Source organism: Heliconius melpomene, chromosome 14 (assembly GCF_056956725.1).
Source record: "Heliconius melpomene rosina isolate 202511_hmr_F chromosome 14, ASM5695672v1, whole genome shotgun sequence".
NCBI classification, from domain to species: domain Eukaryota; kingdom Metazoa; phylum Arthropoda; class Insecta; order Lepidoptera; family Nymphalidae; genus Heliconius; species Heliconius melpomene.
Window position 1 is genome coordinate 2,624,830 of NC_140402.1, and position 20,220 is coordinate 2,645,049.

The 20,220-nt window shown below is 34.0% G+C and overlaps 2 protein-coding genes across 5 annotated transcripts in view; one reads left to right on the forward strand and one right to left on the reverse strand.

Moving 5' to 3' along the window:
• The window catches only part of Rme-8 (receptor mediated endocytosis 8), a 33,640-nt gene extending 28,729 nt beyond the window's left edge, over window positions 1-4,911 (forward strand). For all 4 annotated transcript variants that reach the window (XM_085197674.1, XM_085197673.1, XM_085197672.1 and 1 more), the window contains 4 exons: window positions 115-282; window positions 867-1,013; window positions 1,248-1,473; window positions 1,795-4,911. In XM_085197674.1, coding sequence (XP_085053800.1) covers window positions 115-282; window positions 867-1,013; window positions 1,248-1,473; window positions 1,795-1,868 — 615 coding nt within the window. In that variant the 3' untranslated portion in view covers window positions 1,869-4,911. The remainder of the gene's footprint in view (window positions 1-114; window positions 283-866; window positions 1,014-1,247; window positions 1,474-1,794) is intronic.
• A 1,156-nt stretch (window positions 4,912-6,067) lies between these two features.
• LOC146531928 (tyrosine-protein kinase receptor torso-like) lies at window positions 6,068-15,842 on the reverse strand. The gene is made up of 15 exons (XM_085197738.1): window positions 15,690-15,842; window positions 13,549-13,585; window positions 13,274-13,410; window positions 12,738-12,990; window positions 12,381-12,454; window positions 11,827-11,962; window positions 11,425-11,579; window positions 10,939-11,053; window positions 10,452-10,591; window positions 9,778-9,964; window positions 8,070-8,235; window positions 7,434-7,859; window positions 6,962-7,099; window positions 6,425-6,616; window positions 6,068-6,195 (listed from the first exon to the last, which is right to left on the reverse strand). Exons 1-15 carry the CDS (start codon window positions 15,840-15,842, stop codon window positions 6,105-6,107), a joined length of 2,400 nt encoding a protein of 799 aa, XP_085053864.1. The 3' UTR covers window positions 6,068-6,104.
• Between the last annotated feature and the right edge of the window lie 4,378 nt (window positions 15,843-20,220).

A 20,220-nucleotide genomic window follows, 5' to 3' on the forward strand; every position in this document is an offset into this window, starting at 1 on the left:
ACTATCTACATATTATGGCCATATTCTTGTCATTTGAATAAAATACAAACAGAATTGTCAACACAAAATTGCAAATGAAATGAAGTATTAACATTAAACAATAATTGCTTTCAGGGTAGCCGGGGTGAGACGTGTGCGCGCGCATTAGCGGCGTTGTTGCGCGCGCGACCCGCATTGTGCGACGCGTGCGCGCAACTCGGCGAGCTGCCGCGACTCGCGCGCCTTCTGCCAGCCTGCCCGCGCCTCGCCGTGCCCGTGCTGGCCGCGCTAGCTAATACGCAGGTATTATTATTTACTTCTTTAACTGGCTTTTTTATTTATTATTATCAGCTCCACAATGTATCCCGCACATAGCAAAGTAGGCCGAGGAAACCTAGATTCGAGACAATTCGTTCCCCACTCACCGTCTATTTCTGGAGGCATTGCGTGTTGAGTGACGGTACTCACCGTCGTCAAAAAAATGAAAATATGAATTTTAAATAAATATTTCATTTCCTCGGGTGGGATTGAACGCACTAGTCGGTTTACAGTCACACTTTGTGCCCTTGCGCCACGACTGGCGTTCAGGATTATATTACTAGCTTAATAACTTAAATATATCTTTAAGTACAGCGGTATTTTATAGTAAATCTGTAATAGTATAGTAGAAATAAATGTGTATCTCGTCTCATTGAACGCGTCATTCGATGATAAAGACAAATGTAAATTTTGCAAAAACGTTTACGGTGTAATTTCTTGAACGTCTTTAAATCTCTTGTTATGGCTTATTTTTCTGGGATTTAGTTATGTTTTGTAGTTTATTTATATGGTATACTAGTATATTATAATAATGAGATATTTAATACGAGCCATTACTTTGCCAACAGGCTTGCGTAACTGCGCTGAATCAAACAGACGTGATGGTGGGCCTGAAGACGGCGGTGAAAACGTGTCGTGAAGTAGTGGGAGGCGCTTGCGACGCTCTTGCTGCTATATTTACCAGTTCTGTCAATACCGACAAACTTGTTTTGCAGGTAGGTATAGTATAGCGCCGAACGTCGATCGACCAAACATGTTTTAGTAAACCAAAAAAATTAAATTTTTAAGCTACAAGCTTGTAAATGGTATGTTTTGTTACCGTAATCATCCTTAATTAAAATTATACTAATTCGAATTTGTTGGAGAATAAACAATAAGTTTCATGAAATGGGATCTTAGAGCATTAAGACTAAAAATGAAATTTCAAATTCATACAATTATACTCTCAGGCACTAGAATGCGAACTAATCACCGAGCTGCTGGCCGTCCTGGAGCAACGAGCGGTGGAGGCGGGTGCGGCGGCGCGCGTGGTGGCCGCGCTCAAGGCCATGACGCGCGCGGGCCTGCACGCAGAGCGCGTGCGCGCGCTACTGGCGCGCTCGCCCGTGTGGGACCAGTACGCGGCGCAGAGACACGACCTATTCATTTCTGCTCCTCAGCATCACTCTATTGCTGGTATGGTACTACTATAAAATAAGACTATGGTATTTTTTTCTTTGGCTTTAGGTGCCCTGCTAGAGAAGGCAGAGAGAAGACATTCCCTTCCCCACATATCGCTCAATTTTGAAGTATGGCGTGTTGAGTGGTGGAACTCAATGTTAAGATTTTTGTTTTCTTTAACCAGAGCGAGGAAATGACAATTGTTCTTTCCCCTAAGTAGGAATCGAGCTCACAACTATCGCACTTACAGTTACTCCTTATCCCACTATACCACAAAGTCTTTTTATTTGTAAAAGTACTATAGGAATATCTTATGACATTATATTATTTCCACAGCGGCCCCACAGACAGCGGGCTACCTATCGGCGCCGCCGTCAGTGCCGCCCGCGCACCCGCCCCCTCTGGACTGACCGCCGCCCCCTCACGCCGCCTTACTCAGTATTTACGATTATCGATATCTACTCGATTGATATTATAGTGGGGGTTGTCCATAATGTCATAATTTTTGAAATGCTGTTTTTGTTTATAATATATAATGTATTATTGCAAAGTATATGACGTCACACAATGATAAGATAAGTGTCTTACAAATGTGAGACACTATTCGTGTGACGTGGTTCATATATGGCCCTCGAGTATATATGATTGTTTTAGTCGATTAATTATCGATATCAACTGCATTTGCTTCTATGTTTTTGAAGTACAGGATTTGACTCGATTAAACTCCCTATATGATAGAAATATAAAATAAATATGTATAAATTTTGTCGTGTGTATTACAATACCGACTGAATATGTTACCGTTAACATAATGTTATACGATTTGTACATGAGTATGTATATTCTTAAATATACGTATCAATTATTACTGATAATTTTCGTTTTTAAATTTTATTTGGCTTTATAAATTGCGAATGTCTTTTAATGAAATGTAAATAGAAATATGATGATATAAGTGGAAATATAAATAATATAACATTAAAATATTGATTGCTGTTCGAATGGAAAGATACAGTAGTATTCATATATGTGTATGAAGTTTGCTGCAATGTTTTCTTATGGTTATATAAAAATACGTTTTATCTTGAAAAAAAAACAACATTTTTTTTTATAAATACGACGCTACAATAATGTTGAACTGCCAAAATGTATATAAGTAATAGTGTTGTAATTAATAAATATTACATTTTGAAAGCACTAAATTAACTTGCTATTGCTATCTAAAGCTAAAAAAAATAATTTGAAGCACTTTATTCAGTAAATGAAGATATTTTGTGTTGCGTAATGAAAACAGAAACAATAACAATATAAATATTTTCTTAAGTCCAGTTAATTATTATCTGCGTCATGATAACGTCCCTATTTATAAAATTTTCATTAGTACTATTATGATTTGGGAAGTGGTGGCTCATATATCTATGCATACATAGATTATTGTTGAGCGTAACGTGTAAATGCGACAGGTTGTGGATTCGAATCCCAATCGAAGTAATTAAATATTTAATATTATAATTTTTTCTATCTCTTGTCGAGGCAAAGCGTCTACTACACACGCAATATCAGCAGAATTCGGCGGAAAGTGGGAAGTAAAGACTTAATGCTGGCAAAAATATGAGATTTTAATACGAATTTACACATGTCAATGATGTATGTTATGCATAGATTGAATTAAAAACAAACAATTTTTATAATTTACGCATACAAATATGTAGCATGGATTGAAGTCTATTTGGTAGGTGAACGTAATAAAATGAACATTAAATAAAAATATTTATCAAGATGATAATATGTAACCATTGCTTAAAATGTACTTATTTTATTAAAAATTCAATCAAATTATACGGAGATTTTAAATTTACTGTGAAGGTGCGATGTTTCCGTCTCCGTTTATATATCCATAGTATTTAATTAATATTATATGTGTCGTTCTTATGTTTTAAAGTGATCTCTTTCTTTTAAGCGAGATTTAGATAAATTTTCATATTGATAGACAAATATAAATTTAAAGTACTAAAATTTGTTTATGAATGTTTTATTAAGAGTGATTTTTTAAAAATAATATACTATATAATGTATGTATTACGTTAACGTATTATATTTTTATATATATTTTTTATAAGGAGGCTAATTTGTAAAAAAAAAATGTATCTAATATTTTTTTGTGTAACAACTTTCACTTAATTTATGTCATATTTGGTATTTAATATATTAATATTAATTACTATGAAAGCTAAGCAAAACAAATAAACGTACATATAAATAATTACTTATTAAAATAAGTATATCTTTATCAATATTGCTTGTCGCCATTCGCATTTAATTATGAAAATCTTGCCTTGTTTTTAGAGCACTTAAATAAGCTGTTCGTTCATGTCATTCAGACTGAATTAAAAAAAAATGATTGCATAAAAAAATCTATGCACATTTTGAAATTGTTCATTCAATCGCCTCATAGATATTAAAAATCTTAATCAATATAATTTTAGCGCTCGATTTCCTAATTTTTGGGTTTATATTATAGTGTATTTGTCTACGAATCTTAGTGTGATATTATTATACTATTTGTAAAGGAATGATGTATTGCTAGTATCATATCATAGAAATAAGAAATTATTTGGAAATTTAAAGCAACGTATACACGCTCTCTCTTTTATTGTTCGTTAATATTCATTCAGCTCTGTATAATTAAAAAAAATTCTTCATTATTATAATTTGAGAAATTTTTCACTATATTATTTGTCCTTTTGGGTTTTTTATTGATGTTTTATTAACATTTTGTTTGAAATCGCATGTTTAATACTGAAAAGAAAAGAAGCCCGGTACTTTCAAAATTCCATGTAGCGTTAGTGTTATTCTTTACTCAATAAGTCAATATGTATTATGTATGTGTTTTACTGTCTATATAATGATAATCTTTTGCCTGTTGTGAGTCTTTCAATTGTATTTTTTTTTTCTATAATAATTGAAAGTTTTTTAAGGATAAAATCTTTTGAACGTGGTAAACGGATATAACAATGATATGTTGCAAATTTAATGAGTACGTCCTAATTACGTTGTTGATATGAAACGTTTGGTCGTAGCGTATGTGTGTCCACGGTTTTCTAAAATGTACTATTACTGAAGACTTGTATTTTATTATTTAAATAAAAGCTTTTAAAAAAAACCTACCACGGTTATGAAACATAGTCTATACGAAACATTTAGAAAAATGTATAATTTTATAATGAAATTTTTCGACATTTTGATACAAATATTTATCGCTTTTTTATGTGAAACGTTATTTTTCTATTGTCTTTATAATAATTGGCCGTGAAACTGCGAGCACACACGCTATTGAATGGTACGGACTGAAGGCAACAAATGGTATAGAGCAAAGAGTGATTGTTTAATATTTTTATATTTAGCTGTAAGTTATACATATGTAATGTAAAGTAATATATTGAATTAATATTATTTCAGTGGTTTTTTTAGCCTATTAACTATATAGTAAGATAGGTAGATGGAATCCAGTCTTAAGACAAGTGGCGTTGAATTACGTCATTTACCACACATCGTCTTGAAATCTATTAGCAAGAAATGAAAAACAAGTCAAAAGTTATATTTATTTATTTACACATGTAAAATTAAATACCCTGTTACTTAAGAAATTAATTATTTTTTTCGTATACACTTTAAATTTTAAAATCAACACTGAATGTAGGCATGATAATATAATCTATGTAGTTAGTACATTATAAATATTGTTATATTTTTTACTATATGAATAGAAAAAATGAACGTTCTACAATACTAGAGATCATATGATTTTTAAAATATTTAAATATAAATAAAAAATAGATAATACAAGTATAAGATAATAAATGTTATCAATAATTCTAATAGCCGCCTGTCAAGTATATTCGCTTTAAAATAGGCGGAATGCAAAGTAGCTACTTTGCTTTCTTTATAATATACTTATAGTTTATAATATATTTATCGTCATTAGAGACGTACCTATAGGTACATCTCTAATGGCGATAAACCAGGAAAATGGGGAACAGAAGTGTCATAATGGGAATGGAGTGTCTTGACACCAAGTTGCAATATTCCCTGCTTACTCTACTATGTGCAGGATACGGTGTCATCAAAAAGAAAAGAAAAAAAATACTACTTTACTATCTACATACAAGAATTAAGTACGAATAATAATACTACGGTAGGTTATAAAATATTAAATTTAGGATTTAGGTATGCTCTTCTTATTTTTTACTTCAACTCAAATTCTAGTTTATCTTAATTGATATTAAAAGTGGAGGTATCAAGTAAGAAGCTAGGATGAGGAACGACAATTACGATATAAATTATAATACACACTTAGCTCTAGTTGGGCATTTTTGATGCAAATCGAATATCAAAATAATCGTAACATTTATGCATTAGCGTATCTAGAGATATTTTCTGGGGAAGGAGGGTTGGATTTTATCTTTAAACAGATATGATTTTTTTTTATTTTTCGGGGAAAATTTTTTGTTAGTAAAATTTCTGAGGTCGGTGGGAACCAGACTATTCTAGGGTGGGCAAGGACCACCCGTCCTCTCCTGTTCCTACGCCCATGTAATATATGTAATATGGCTGTTCAGTTCGTAAAATCATTAATTAAATTTTGTTCAAGAAGGGTTGACGACGGGTTGGTCGGTGTAATGGTTGGTGGGCGCCGCTAACGGACGCTCGTAACTCTTAGATCGTTTCCGTCTCCCTCTATAACAAACAAAATATTAAATAAGACTAATATTAATGTGAGGGTAGTCTTGGAGCCTGGGCACAAGGCACAAGTGAATTCGGCAGAGACTACGGTACGATATTGTTTATTCCAATTCATTGATAAAATTCACCGTACTGTTTCTTATCTCATAACCCAATATATCAAGAAAAAAATGTTTTCAAAAACATATATACTAGACTAGAGCAAAGACACAAAAGTACCGACCTTATAAGCATGCGCACGTATCTATAAGGGTTAGGGCGGGTTTCAGGCGCGTCGGGCACGTCGGCGGGCACCGCCAGCGACAGGTAGTGGTCGGCGCACGCGCACAGCAGCTCGTCCATCTTGGCGTGCAGCTGGCTGAACGTGGGGCGCGCTCGAGGACGCGAGCTCCAGCAGGATAGCATTACTTCGTATCTGAAATGTTAAATTAAAATAGCTCATTTAGATAACATTATTATGGCTGTCGTCGTGCAGGGGTTGTGAGTTCGATTCCTACTAAGGTGAAGAATGATTTAATATTTTCATTTCCTCAGTGTCGTAAAGCGCGGCGTTTTGAGTTCGGCCACTCAACATGCAATGCCTCCAGAATTCGGCAGAAAGTGGGGAACGGAGTGTCTTAACACTGCCTACCCTATTGTGTGCGGGATACAGCAGGAAGATGATTTAATATAATGTATTTTGTTACTATTATCTTTGCCCAAAACAACCTTATTTCAAAAAAAGCTAGGAAACCTTAAAACTTAAATATAATTGACTCACAGTGCGGCACTGCAGTTGGGCGGGCGCGGCATGCGGTAGCCGGCGGCGAGAAGGCGCGGCAGGCGCGCGGCGCTCAGCCCCGCGTACGGCGCCCCGCCCACCGTCACCACCTCCCACACTACCACGCCGAACGACCACCTGGAAATATTCTTGGTTTTATATGTGTTTTCTTAGTGTGGACTTTTTCAGGTAGAATATGATGTATCATTAAAGTTTTCAAAATTTATTTTAATGAATTTGTTATAATTAACACCGTCGTGTCGCAGAGACAAAAAAGCGCGAGAGTTTGGTCAAAAACTCAACACGCGACACAATGTCTCGAAAATTGAGAAAAATGAGGCACGGACTAGCTAACTAGTTTGACATAATTAATATAATACTTCGTAGAGCTAAATGATTAAGGTATTTAAGGATTACAAATAAAATCAATGACTTAATAATGACAGATTAAATATTATTTTTCAAAACTTACACATCACTCTGCGTTGTATAAATTCGGTGCGTTAAGGATTCTAAGGCCATCCATTTAACCGGCATTTTGCCGTTGCCTTTCTGTTTGTATTGATTTTCTTGGTAAATATCTCTAGATAGACCAAAATCTGCAATTTTTAATGTTCTGTCTCCAGTGACTAATATATTTCTAGCAGCTAAGTCTCTGTGAATAACGCGATTTGACGCAAGGAACTCCATACCCATAGCGATTTGTCGGCACAGCGAAAGGAGATCCAATAACGTTAATTCCGTATCGCAAACTCCTTGCAGATCATAGAGACGGTTTGCAGCAAATTTTATGTCTGTTGGTTTATTTTTAAAAATATCATTTCTATAGTTAATACTTTCTTTATTGTTATTGTAATATTTTGCATTTCGTCGCGACAGCATTAGGTCCCATGAGCATCTAATAAAAAAAACATAATATTTAATTACGAGAGTGAGATAAGCAAATAACCTATGTACATAAAACTAATATCTTCATAATGTAATGCATTAAGAACTTCGCACTAGAACATTTACACTTTGCAAAAAAAAATCGAAAACATAATCTGGAGGTGTCCAATTTTAATAAGTTATCTAGGACATCTTAATCTCCAGAAACTAAGAAATATACCTCAAGTAGGAGAGCAGGTCCCCGCGGCTGCAGTACTCTACCACGATAAGCGGTCGTCGGCCGCTGTAGCACGCGAGCAGGCTGACCACGTGCGCGTGCGCGCCCACGCTCTTCATCAGCTCCATCTCCGCGCGGAACGAACGGATTTCGTCCACTGTCGGAAAATCTGGCCGACCAGTGGCCATACGTTAGAATACTGACAATATTTTTTATTTATTCGTTTTTTTTTTCAGTTTCACACTGTACCTATCCCGTTAGTAGCAGGATATACAGAGGGAGCCTAGTATTAAGTCGCTGCCGACTTTCCGCCGAATTATGCTGGCATTACGTGCTAAGTGGCGGAACTCAACACCAGAGCGAAGAAAGGAAAATATTAAATATTTCATTTCCTCAAGTGGTAATCGAATCCACAAACCACACGACAGCATCATGGTCGTGGCGCCACATCTGGACTTTTGTATAAATATTTACTTATTATTTCTTCTATATAATAAATATTTATATAAAATTATAGGTTTAATAGTAGTGCACATACTTGAATCATATTTTTGTAATTCTGCTTTTGTACATAAATATAGGTAGGTTACAAATCAAGTTTATTATTATACCCAATTATATTTTATCGAATCATTGTAATATAGATATCTTAATGATTTTTGCGATCATGCGTTCAATAAATGTATTGTTTATCTAATATATATTTTTACAGATGTACCTACTTAATATTGTATAGTTAAGTAAGCGAAAGTCAAAAATTGTCATAATTACGTATATTTTTCCAGCGCCATCTAATATAATATATATATAATTTTTTTTTATGGAAAAAGGACAAGGCAAACGAGCGTTCGGGTCACCTGATGATGATCACCGCCGCCCACGACCCCGTGCAGCACCGGAGGAGCTACAGGTGCGTTGCCGGCCTTTGAGGTGGAGATAGACGCGCTTCTTGAAGGTACCCATATCGTACCGACCTGGAAACACTGCCGCGGGTAGGCCATTCCACAGTTCGGTGGCGCGTGGAAGGAAATTTCTACGAAACCGCACAGTAGTGGAGTGCCACGTATCCAGGTGGTGTGGATGGTATTTAAGTTTGTGACGTACTGTGCGGTTGGAAAATTCGGCGGCAGGTAACAGGTCGAACAGTTCCTCGGAACACTCACCTTGAAAAATGCGATAGAGAACGCACAGCGAGGAGACGTCTCTACGCAGACCCAAAGTGTCAAGCCTTTCACAGCACATTGGGTCCTTAATGATTCGAACGGCTCTACGTTGTATGCGATCAAATGGGTCAAGCTGATACTGGGGTGCACCAGCCCAGAGATGAGAACAGTACTCCATATGAGGCCGAACCTGGGCCCTATATAGGGCCAATCGGTGTTTTGGCGTGAAGTACCATCTCGCTCTATTGATGACCCCCAGTTTCTTCGAGGCCAACTTGGCCTTGCTTTCCAGGTGATCGCGATACTGGCAGTCACTCGAAACATTAAGGCCCAATATACTGATACTGGGCGCGGCTGAAAGGGGAGTGTTCCGAAAGACTGGCGATACGATAAATGGGATTTTTTGGGACTATAAAAATATCCGCTAAGTATTAGGCACCATTGAAAATTTGACGAAAATTATACGTAAATTAGACGAAAATTATACATAAATTAGAACAAAATTATACGTAAATTAGACGGAAAATATAATTAAATCCAAAAAATACCTTTAAGCATTTTGACTGCGACGTCTTTGTTGGTAGGCGCGAAAGTCCCCCGGCGAACAACACCGAAGGCGCCCTCGCCGATGACCTCGTGCAGCAGTAGCCGCTCCGGCCGCACTTCCCACTGATCCTCCACACCCTCCGGAAAGCCCACTTCGCTATCATCTTGGGGTATCTTCAACATCGTAGACTACATGTAAAAATATTAATTTAATAAATATTTAGAAAAACAATTATATAACAATATTAGTGAATAAAGTTACGAATAATAAACCAATACAATTTTTACCCAAGCTTTATGCTTAATTTAGACTTTTAATGTTAAAGAATAATTAACATATTTTGGTAAATTACTAGCCGTTTTTGGATTTAATTATATATATATTTTTCTGTAGTTTCACGCTGTATCCCGTACATAAGATTCCCATTATGATACTTGCGTTTGCTGCGATTTGCCTCATCACTCTTGTGAGGAAATCAAAATATTAAATATTTCATTATCTCGAGTCGGAATCAAAGCCAAAACCTGTAACACTTACAGTCACTCGCTTATGCCCCTGCGCCATAACTGGCCTCAATTTCTTTTTATAATATAATTATTATCCGATAGGTACAATGTTTATCCAGTAGGCTTTCAGAAAAAGGTAGAGAATAAATGTAATATAAGCTGAAATTACCCTATAATAATTATTTGAATTTCTCATATTTAAATGGCGTCTCCAACAGAATATGGCCACTGATAGTGCAAAAACAACTACCAACGCTGCCGACCATGCTCCAACCAACACTCCAAGAGAAACCGAAGCTTGTTCTTGACCTGCAATAAAAAAAGATTTTTTGTTAAATTATTGAGAAGAAAATTAATATTTCATTAAATTAAATAGAATAGAGCGAGAGGAAATGATGAGATGTTCAATATTTAATTCCTCCGAGTGGGAATCGAATTCACAACCGTCACTTTTACAAAAATCAAAGGTGAAATGTGACGAGCTATGGCAAAAACCAGGGTGATCAAGAAATCGTTAAATTCGCAACTTATAGAGTATATCTTTTATTAAAAAAAAAGTTTTTTTTTATTATATAGTAAATAAGATTTATTTCCGAACGTTAGTATTTGTTTTAGTTAATGTTAATGTTAATATTTTTGTTAAGATAATTACGAACGTGTGAACAAGTCGCGCGCACTGGTGTGGGACGTGCGGTCGCCGGCGTGCGCTACGACGGACACGTTATAAAACCCTTCACCTTTCACTCGCCTGAACTCTACATTTGTTACGTTCTGAAAATTAAAAAAATACAAGTTTAAGTTTTCTATTGGTATATTTGTCACTTATAATAAGAATATCTATAACATAACTCATCGCTTAACATAATATTAATTGTATTTTTTTTTCCGTTTTTACTAAATTTGTTTAATTGTGAGAATATATGGTCTCTCCAATTGTCTGTTCTCATATCATTTGTACACCAACCACTTTCATTGCGTCTTCTGATTTTCGATGGTAAAGGTTGCCTGGTAGAGATTACCTGTGGTGGTAAGGCCGCCTTTACACCAAAATGTTATTTTTCATTATTATTTTTATATGTTGTATCGTCTTGGTGTAATAAATAATTAAATAAATAAATAAATAAAATATTAATAATACCTACACCAGAAACCTTCACACTTCGGCGGAGAACATTGGTGCGCAAAGTGACGTTATAGTGCGCGGGCGTGCGTATTGGCTTACTCCAGTTCACTTGTACTAGCCACATCTCTTCATCTTCATCCCAATCAGCATTTAGCGTCAAATTCTGAGCTGTGTCTAAAAAATATACAGAAAATCTTTATCTAATTTAAAAATTGTCAAATATTAACAGAAATCCTAAAGTTAAATTAGACCACATTAAATTTAGAAATACGTGTTGGAATAACACATATAAATATTTATTACTTATCTAAACACAAGTTTCGTTCTTTTTTGAGATCATATAACGTTTTACAAGTTTTTCAAAAGAAAATGTTATTATAAGAGACCTGGAAACCTAATGCTCTTGGTACCTGAAACCTACCTGGAACACATCCTTGGTGATTGCATGGCGGTGTTTGATATGTTTTCTTGGTGATTCCGTATGTGCCGTTTATTATAAAAGTGCATTTATCATTGAGAAGTAATCTTTTTAAAACAACTCGGCGATCGTCGCATGGCTGAAAGAAAGTAATTATTTTATAATATTATATCGTTACGCTACATCTCGCACACAGTAGGGCAAGCAGAGGTAACCTAGTGTTAAGACACTCCATTTCCCATTTTTCCGCCGAATTTTGGAGGCACTGCGTGTCGAGTGGTGGAAGTCCACGTCGCGCTTTGCCTTGACTCCAAAACAAAGAAATGAAAATATTATTACTACATATTTCATTTCCTCGAGTGCGACTCGAACAACTTTTCACGTTTACGCGGCTAGCCTCACGGAATATTTTTTTTTCTAAATTATGCTTAAATATTAATCATAAAACGATTTCTTTTATGAAGCCAATTTGTTTTAATATACACAGGCAATGAAATCAATTCGCCTTTATTGGGTTACTATAAAAAATGATTACTTTTCTATATAAAAATACTTACTTCAATGTGTCTGTAAAAAATATCTCCTTGAGTCTTTTTGTTGCAACTATTTATCACTGTAAACGTGTCAGCGGCTGAAAAATATTAAAATTGCTTGATATTTTAAATATTATAATAGTAACTTAAGTTAGCTTCCCGTTGTATCCCTAGCGGGGTAGTCAGAGAGAACGGAGAGCCAAACGCTACGGTCTCTGCATACATGTTTCGCCTCGTCCACTGTCTGTTTTATAATAGTGTCTGTGGTTATTTATCTAATCATTACTTTTATGTTTTTTATTTATAAAATTATGGCGAAATGAGAGCCAGTACCTCTAGTGCGTTTACATTTTAATAAAAAGTATATAACAATATACTTACGATCAACAGGACTCCATGTCACTTTTGCCGTTACTAGAAATTCATGGTTTTCGTTGTAGGGTTTTAAAAATTCTATATTAATATCATATAATTTATGTTCCTTTTGAAGACCGACTTTTCTGATGAGAGGTCCACGTTTCCATAGGGAAGGAGCTCCGATTTCATTAAGAATGGTCGTCCAAAATGTGTAGTTTCCTGGCTGAGGATAAAGTACTGCTTTGTCTATATCAGGATTGATTATAGTAAATTCAATCTGAAAATATAAAATAAAATCTGTTTTACTTGATAATATTTTTTTTAAATAAGTTATCACTATTGTCAGCTTCACGGTGTTTTCCGCACACAACAGGGCAGGCAGAGCGAATGTAGTGTTAAGACACTCCGTTCAATTTCCGCCGAATTTTTCAAGGCATTGCGTACTGAGTGGCAGAACTAAACGTCGGGCTTTAGCCTTGGTGCCAGAGCGAAGAAATGAAAATATTAGTAAATAGTAATTAAATTATTATATAATGAAAATATGACTAAATATTACTTACGGGTATATTAACGTAATCGTCGCTGACCATTGCAATAAGCTGCATATATTTTGAAGGCGCTACTACTAATGATACTTTGCGGTCCGCTTGACATTTTATATCTATTTTAGATGATGGATATATACTATGTGTATGACCTGAAAATATTACGGAAAATATAGTAAGTATATAGATATTTAAAATATAGTAGATATTTAATAGGAATTTTCATTTAATTTTTTTTTTTATTTAATATATAAAGCCATGTTTATGATATAATTACTTAAGAAACTTACTTAAAAAATGTGTTCTGCATTTATTTTGACGTGCCTCCTATAAAGGATAAATTATTAATTAAATATTACGTAAATAATATTTTAAATATAAGCTTAAAAATTAAATCTTATTGTTACAGATGATCGTGGACCCACTCACTAATCGAAATTATTATTTTTATAATTATTATTAATTTCCTGATAGGGTAAATCTACGGCCGGCGCCAACTTTTTAACCACTTAATTCAGTCGAAAAGGTTAGAGGTTAGGTCCGTATTTTAGTAGTTTCATTCATAAATTACGTATATGAATGAAAACGGCATGTCAAGATCGATCCTGACTTGAGAGCGATTTATAAATACGGGCTTTAGTGTCTAAACACTGTGAGTGTCTTATGATAAGCCCTACGTTGTAAATGCAAAGCGAGGCCTTGAAGACAAAATAGCTGCAGGAAACTGGAAAAAATCAAAGAATAAAAATGAATTTGCAATTAAACGTTCATGTTTAGAAACACTACTATTAAATAGTTAATTATAAGGGCCATATACTGTTTACGAGCCGCCGGTGACGGACTTCGAATTTGAGCGATTGCCTCATTGCCATATTTTATGACCTGTTTATCAACATCCGATGTGGAATATACACGATAAAAGGTATCCCTGCTCCAGGCCCCGGGAACCAGGAATTTTTGAATTATTTCATTGATTTTGTTTCGACCATGGGCGTATCAAGATTTATTTTCTGCGATAGGAGGATTTTTCCTTAGTTTTAAATATTTATTTTTCGGGGCATTTTATTCTGAAGAATAGCAAAGGAAAGTAAGCACCATCTGGCCCACTCCTTTTTTTAAGCCTAGCCCTAGGTTTTGACTATAATAGAGGTGGTGATGCTAAGGAAGCCGATGCTACTAAAAGTTACGTTGTGGTCCAACACGCAATGCCTCCAATAGTCGGTGGTAAGTGGGGAACACTAGGTTCCCTCCCTCTGCCTATCCTGCTGTGTGCGGGATACAGCGTGAAGCTGATTTATTTAGATTTTTTTTAAAAATATAATATGTCCCCATCAAACTATATGAAAATATAAAAATAACGCAAAAAAGACATCATTACCTATTATTTAGATTAAGCTGTTGGTGGATTATATTATCGGCTAAAGCCTATTGCCAAAATGATAACTTAGTAAAGCTGACCGCCGGTGTAGGAAAACAGATTAGGGACAACTGTTTCAATATTAAAAACTAGAGTTACGAATTATTTAAATTATTTGACAAAAACGATAAGGACGTAAGGTTTAAAAGAAAAAATATTTTTCTACGATTTTTTACTTTCTAATACGATTTTTGTAGTTATTTATCACAATTTTTTTTCTCATATATTCAATAAAGAGACGTAGCGATATATATCTTACAATAATATATAGTCAAAGACAAAAGGACTTTATATACAAACTATTAAAAATACTTGCATTTCAAAAGGTAAATTAAATTACTAAGTAGAAATCTTGAAGTTTTTACTTTCTCGAGGAAATTAAATATTTAGTATTTTCATTTCTTAGTGTCGAGGCAAAGCATTGAATTCCTCCACTCAACACGCAGTGCCTCCGGAATTTGGCAGAAAATGGGAAGTAGAGTGTAACACTAGACTTCCTCTGCCCACCCTTCTATTTTCGGGATACAGCATACAGCTAAAGAAAAATGTAAAACATCACGTAGGAAGGTCACGTTAAAAGCTTGAGGACCACCCGAAGCAAGGAAAACATTTTTAAAGAAGTTGATGACAGTGGAAGAGAGAAAAGAGAGTAAAGACCATAGCGCTTGGCTTTCGATTCTCTCTGACAGTCTAACTTCCCCGCTAGGGAAATATCATAGTCAAGGTATATTTTTACTTTTTAATATTTATAAAGTTTAAAAAATATATTTGAATTATTATTAAAATGAGGAATATGTCGTGGAATATTTCCTCTGAGAAAAATCTAGCAATTCTTTGTCAGTAATAAGAAATATATTTTATATTTAAAGAAATATAATTTATGATTTTTTTTCTTGGTATATAAATCTGCCATCAGTCGCAAGATTATACGAAGATGACTTGCTTTTTATATATGGCCATCTAATCTATGTAATAAATTAAAAATATATATATAACAGTAGGCCGAACACTTACCGATGCGTCGAAAAACAGTTCGCTGCAGACAGCTTCCGCTAGATCATTTACTTGGACGACGGACGCGGGGATTTCTTTTAGTAATGATTCTTCAGGAACCGCTCTACATACATCGAGGTATAATAAAAAAAATATCACTATAGCTTTTACCATGATTATATTACTTAAATTTAATATAAATAATTTGACATTTTATTTTGTTTTTAAACTACATATGGTTTTTGAATAAGTTTATAGTATTTCGAAATTATAACATTAAATTAAACTTTAGAGTATAATTCTAATGAAAGAAAATTTTCAGCGTTTGGAAAACTAATCGACGAGATCACAAATCGCGCACTCCGATCGCCCCCACGTTCTGAACTGGGCGTTGGATATTCGAAATGCCGAAACTTACGGGCGGGCGCCTTCCACCACTTAAACTTTTGACAACAATCGCCAAAAACTCATTCAATACAATAATGTATTAACTTACATATAATATTACGAAATAAAATATTTATTTAAATTTATATTTTAATTTCTTCGCTCTGGTGTCGAGACACAGTGCTACGTAGAGTTCCGCCGCTCAACACGCAATGCCTCCAGAAATCGGCGGAAAGTGGGGAACGGAGTGTCTTAACACTAGGTTCCCTCCGCCTACCCTGCTGTGTGCGGGATACAGCGTGAAGATGATTTAATTTAAATGTTTAATTTTATGTATAGATATTTATTATTACTCAACATATTATCAGGTTACGCCACGTGCATTTCATTCTTAAATTATTAATGGTGCGTAATTTTACGTTCTCGTCAGATTGCGATCAACCTTATCTTGTATAGTACGTGACTTTGTGACCTAAATGCAATTATGATAAGTTCGATTTAGTTGTCATTTAACTTGTATAAAAAATAAGATATTATTTTGAAGATTAACCCAATAAAAAATTACAATAATAAAATCTGATGTCAGTTTTAGAACTATACAGTGTTATTAAAGATTATTCTTACCTTACTATAGTTTAAATTTCTTAAATCTGTAGTATGTCTATTTATTACATTAAATATATTTTTTTAGCTTCACACAGTATCCTGGTCATAGCCGGGGGATCCTGGACGTGTCCATTTTTCGCCAAAATCTGAAGGTATTGCGTGTTGAGTGGCGGAATTCATTGCCTCATTACTAGAGCGAGGAAGTGAAAATAATAACGATTTAATTTCTTCGGATGCGAATCGAGCCCAATACCTATTACGTTTACCGCCGCACGCTTGTGCCCCTGCGCCATCACTGGCCTCAATATCAAATAATATTTCATAAAAAAAGAGGTCAACGCGTACATTAATCTAGGGTACCCATATTTGGATACACGCTTTGAACAGTAAACAACCTATGATCGACATGAGTTGGATAAAGCCAAGCTCTTATACTTTAAATTTTAATTTTAAATGATAAATCCTTAAAGAGGCCTTCGGAGCGCAGGGGCAAAAGGGTTGACTGCATCGCGTCGGTTGTGGGTGCGATCTCCTCTCAAGGGAATCAATTATCATTTATTAATATTTTCATTTCTTCGCTCTGATTCCATTCAAAAATTCGGCGTAAAATTACGCCACTCAACAAGCATTGCCTCTAAAAAAAGTAAGTTGCCAGAAAGTGGGGAACGGAGTTTCTTAACACTATAGGTTCCCTCCGCCTAGTCTGCTATGTGCGGGATACAATGTGCATGAAGATGATTTAATATTTTTTTAATCTTTGCCTGCGCCTCAACGCTTGTGTACCGTAGCTTATTTTACAATATAAAACGGTAAATGATTACAATTTACAATACTTTCAAAAGAAATTGAGTATTTATTCAACGTACTATAACGGTTGACCTGCTTCTTTCAAATGATCTGCCTCAACTTACATAAAAAAATATATTATGGAATACAATTTATTATAAATGTTATTCTTTATCACGCTTTTTGTTTGAAATTTATATATTCTCTTTGAAACTTAAGATACTTACGAAAATAAATAAACAGAACGGGGAAGCCTCGTACTGTTGGGAAACTGTTGGGAAAACTGATGCGGCGGCGGTCTTAATCTAAATGTATCGAAGACCGAGGCCTGCGGAAGCTCGGACTTCAGCATTTACTAAGGAGTTGCGGATTCTGTGCATGAGTCTGGAGGCATCAATAACGATGTCTGTGGCCGGGTAAGATTAGGTGGATCGAGCTTTATGACTCGGCGCGGAGTCTTTGTTGAAACGACTATTCCTGGTTAATCTCTTGATTTTAAAAAAATAATTTGTCTCCATACCTAATTCATATTAAGCAATTTTCTTCAATCAATGTTCTCTTTATCACTACACTCCATTTTAATATCACAAAGTATTTTACAATATATTGCCGCGAAATAAGCAGATTCCAAATTCAAAAGTAATATTTTGTTTATTTTTAATTGTGACATTACTTATAGCCAGACTAAATATATTTATATAAAAAATAGTCTAGAGCATCAAACAATCATTAAATTTTAAGGGCATGGGAATCTTGCATCTTATTATTAAAATGTTTTCATAATGTCTCTATCTTTATTAAGGCTGTTAACATTCATTGAGCTATTACTTATTCTTATTACTCAATCTTTCTTCATTGCAATTCGCATTTATGACTCAAATATGTTTATTAAAAACAAAGGAGCCACTTACGTCTGTCTAAAACTTTTAATTTAAAAACAAAGAGATGTCATTATAATATCTCTCTCGGGTTTTGGTTAGTTCATCAATTATGACGTTTCGAGCGTGCCAGTTGGGCACAAAATCATTTCGCCAATTTCCATAGAGAATAAGCGAAGGATTGATTAATCGGTAAAAACAAAAAATTCAAAATAATAGATTAATCACAACAAGTATTTTTTAACGTTATATATATTAACGTTAAAAACGACTTTAATTTTATTTATTTAAAATTTATTTAAAAAATATAATACATCAAAAAATACATGTATACATATATCGATTACTGTCGTAACAAGTTAGTACATGTCAAATGCGGATGACGTCTCTACACGCGGGGACTCTACACGCGATAGCTACATGTTTGATTTACATGTGTGGAAACTCCATTGAATTTTTGGCTATCCTAATGTGCTAAGAAAACGTTTGATATTATTTGATTCTAGATTATCTCTATCTGCCCACATTCGGTAGATATGTTAAACTAAAAATAATTGATTCAAGTACCACTTTCGAAGATATTCTATTCAATAAAATATATAATATTTTAAATATTATTTTGAAGTTTTTGAGTATTATTATTCCGCGGAGTGTTTTAGCAGTAAGCTGCATGTTACATGCGGAATACAGCGCGAAGCGGCTGCTTTTTACACGTATAATATTTTGATTATTTACTTCTTTAATGAGTAATAAATACACCTATTGTAAATATCATTAATCTAAGTTTGTTCCAGAATTGAGTTCGGAAAAATATATTTCATTGATAAAAAAAATAATTTTAAATGGTTAACAAAAACGGTAATGGTTAACAAAAATATAGTAGATATATTACATCTGTGCATATTATATTCACGACGAGCCGGACGAGGCCAACAGAATTCATAAAACAGTAACTTTAAAATTATAATGGCCGATCAACAGGGACGAGCTCTCAAATATTTTCCACACACAAAATACTTCAGAATTCTATTAAGCAAAAGGTTAAAAAATAATACATATGAATGAGATGGTGCTCGGTTGAATCGAGACTAAAAATGAAAAATTTCATTACTGATAGCGTTTTTGAAGCATTTGTGAGAGTTCTATAATGAAAGCAATATCTCTAAATAAATAAATTCCTTTTTTTTCATTTTAAGAAAATAACAGATTGTTAAAAAGTACATAAAAACAAATAATATTATTATATATAAATTTTAAAAATAATAATTTAACGATTTAAAAAACCTCCTCGTTGCCCCCTTGTCCAAAACAAAGAGCTTTCCTATGATACGCAGTCTTAAACAACAGTATTCTATCTGTTTCTTTATCCTGTTTTTCCAACAGGATAAAGAAACAGATTTCTTATTATTATTCCTTAAATATTTTTATTCCTAATTTTAAATATTTTTATTCCTAATCTGTTGATTAGGATTAAAAATAACCTCTTGACGTTTTAGAGCTTTCATTATTCACCGTTAACTGAAATGATTGTCATACACTAGCGGACAGCCGCCTTCGCCCGCTTGTACTATACGAATATTTATTTATTTATTTATTTATATTTTAGGGAAACACACAGAATACAAAATACACAAACATTACAAATTTAAAAGATGACACACAATCCAATTAAGTTTCCACATACCATTTATAGATACAAACAATATACACAAGATAAAATAAACTACTAAATTACAAGTTACATTAAGAAAAGAAAATCAATTTATTAATTCAATACATACACAATTTACACTATACAATAAATGAATTATACATAAGTTATATAAATTAATCACAAGTACAGCAATTTATTTAGATTTTTTTTTAAATCATTGACATCATTAATTTTGAAAATA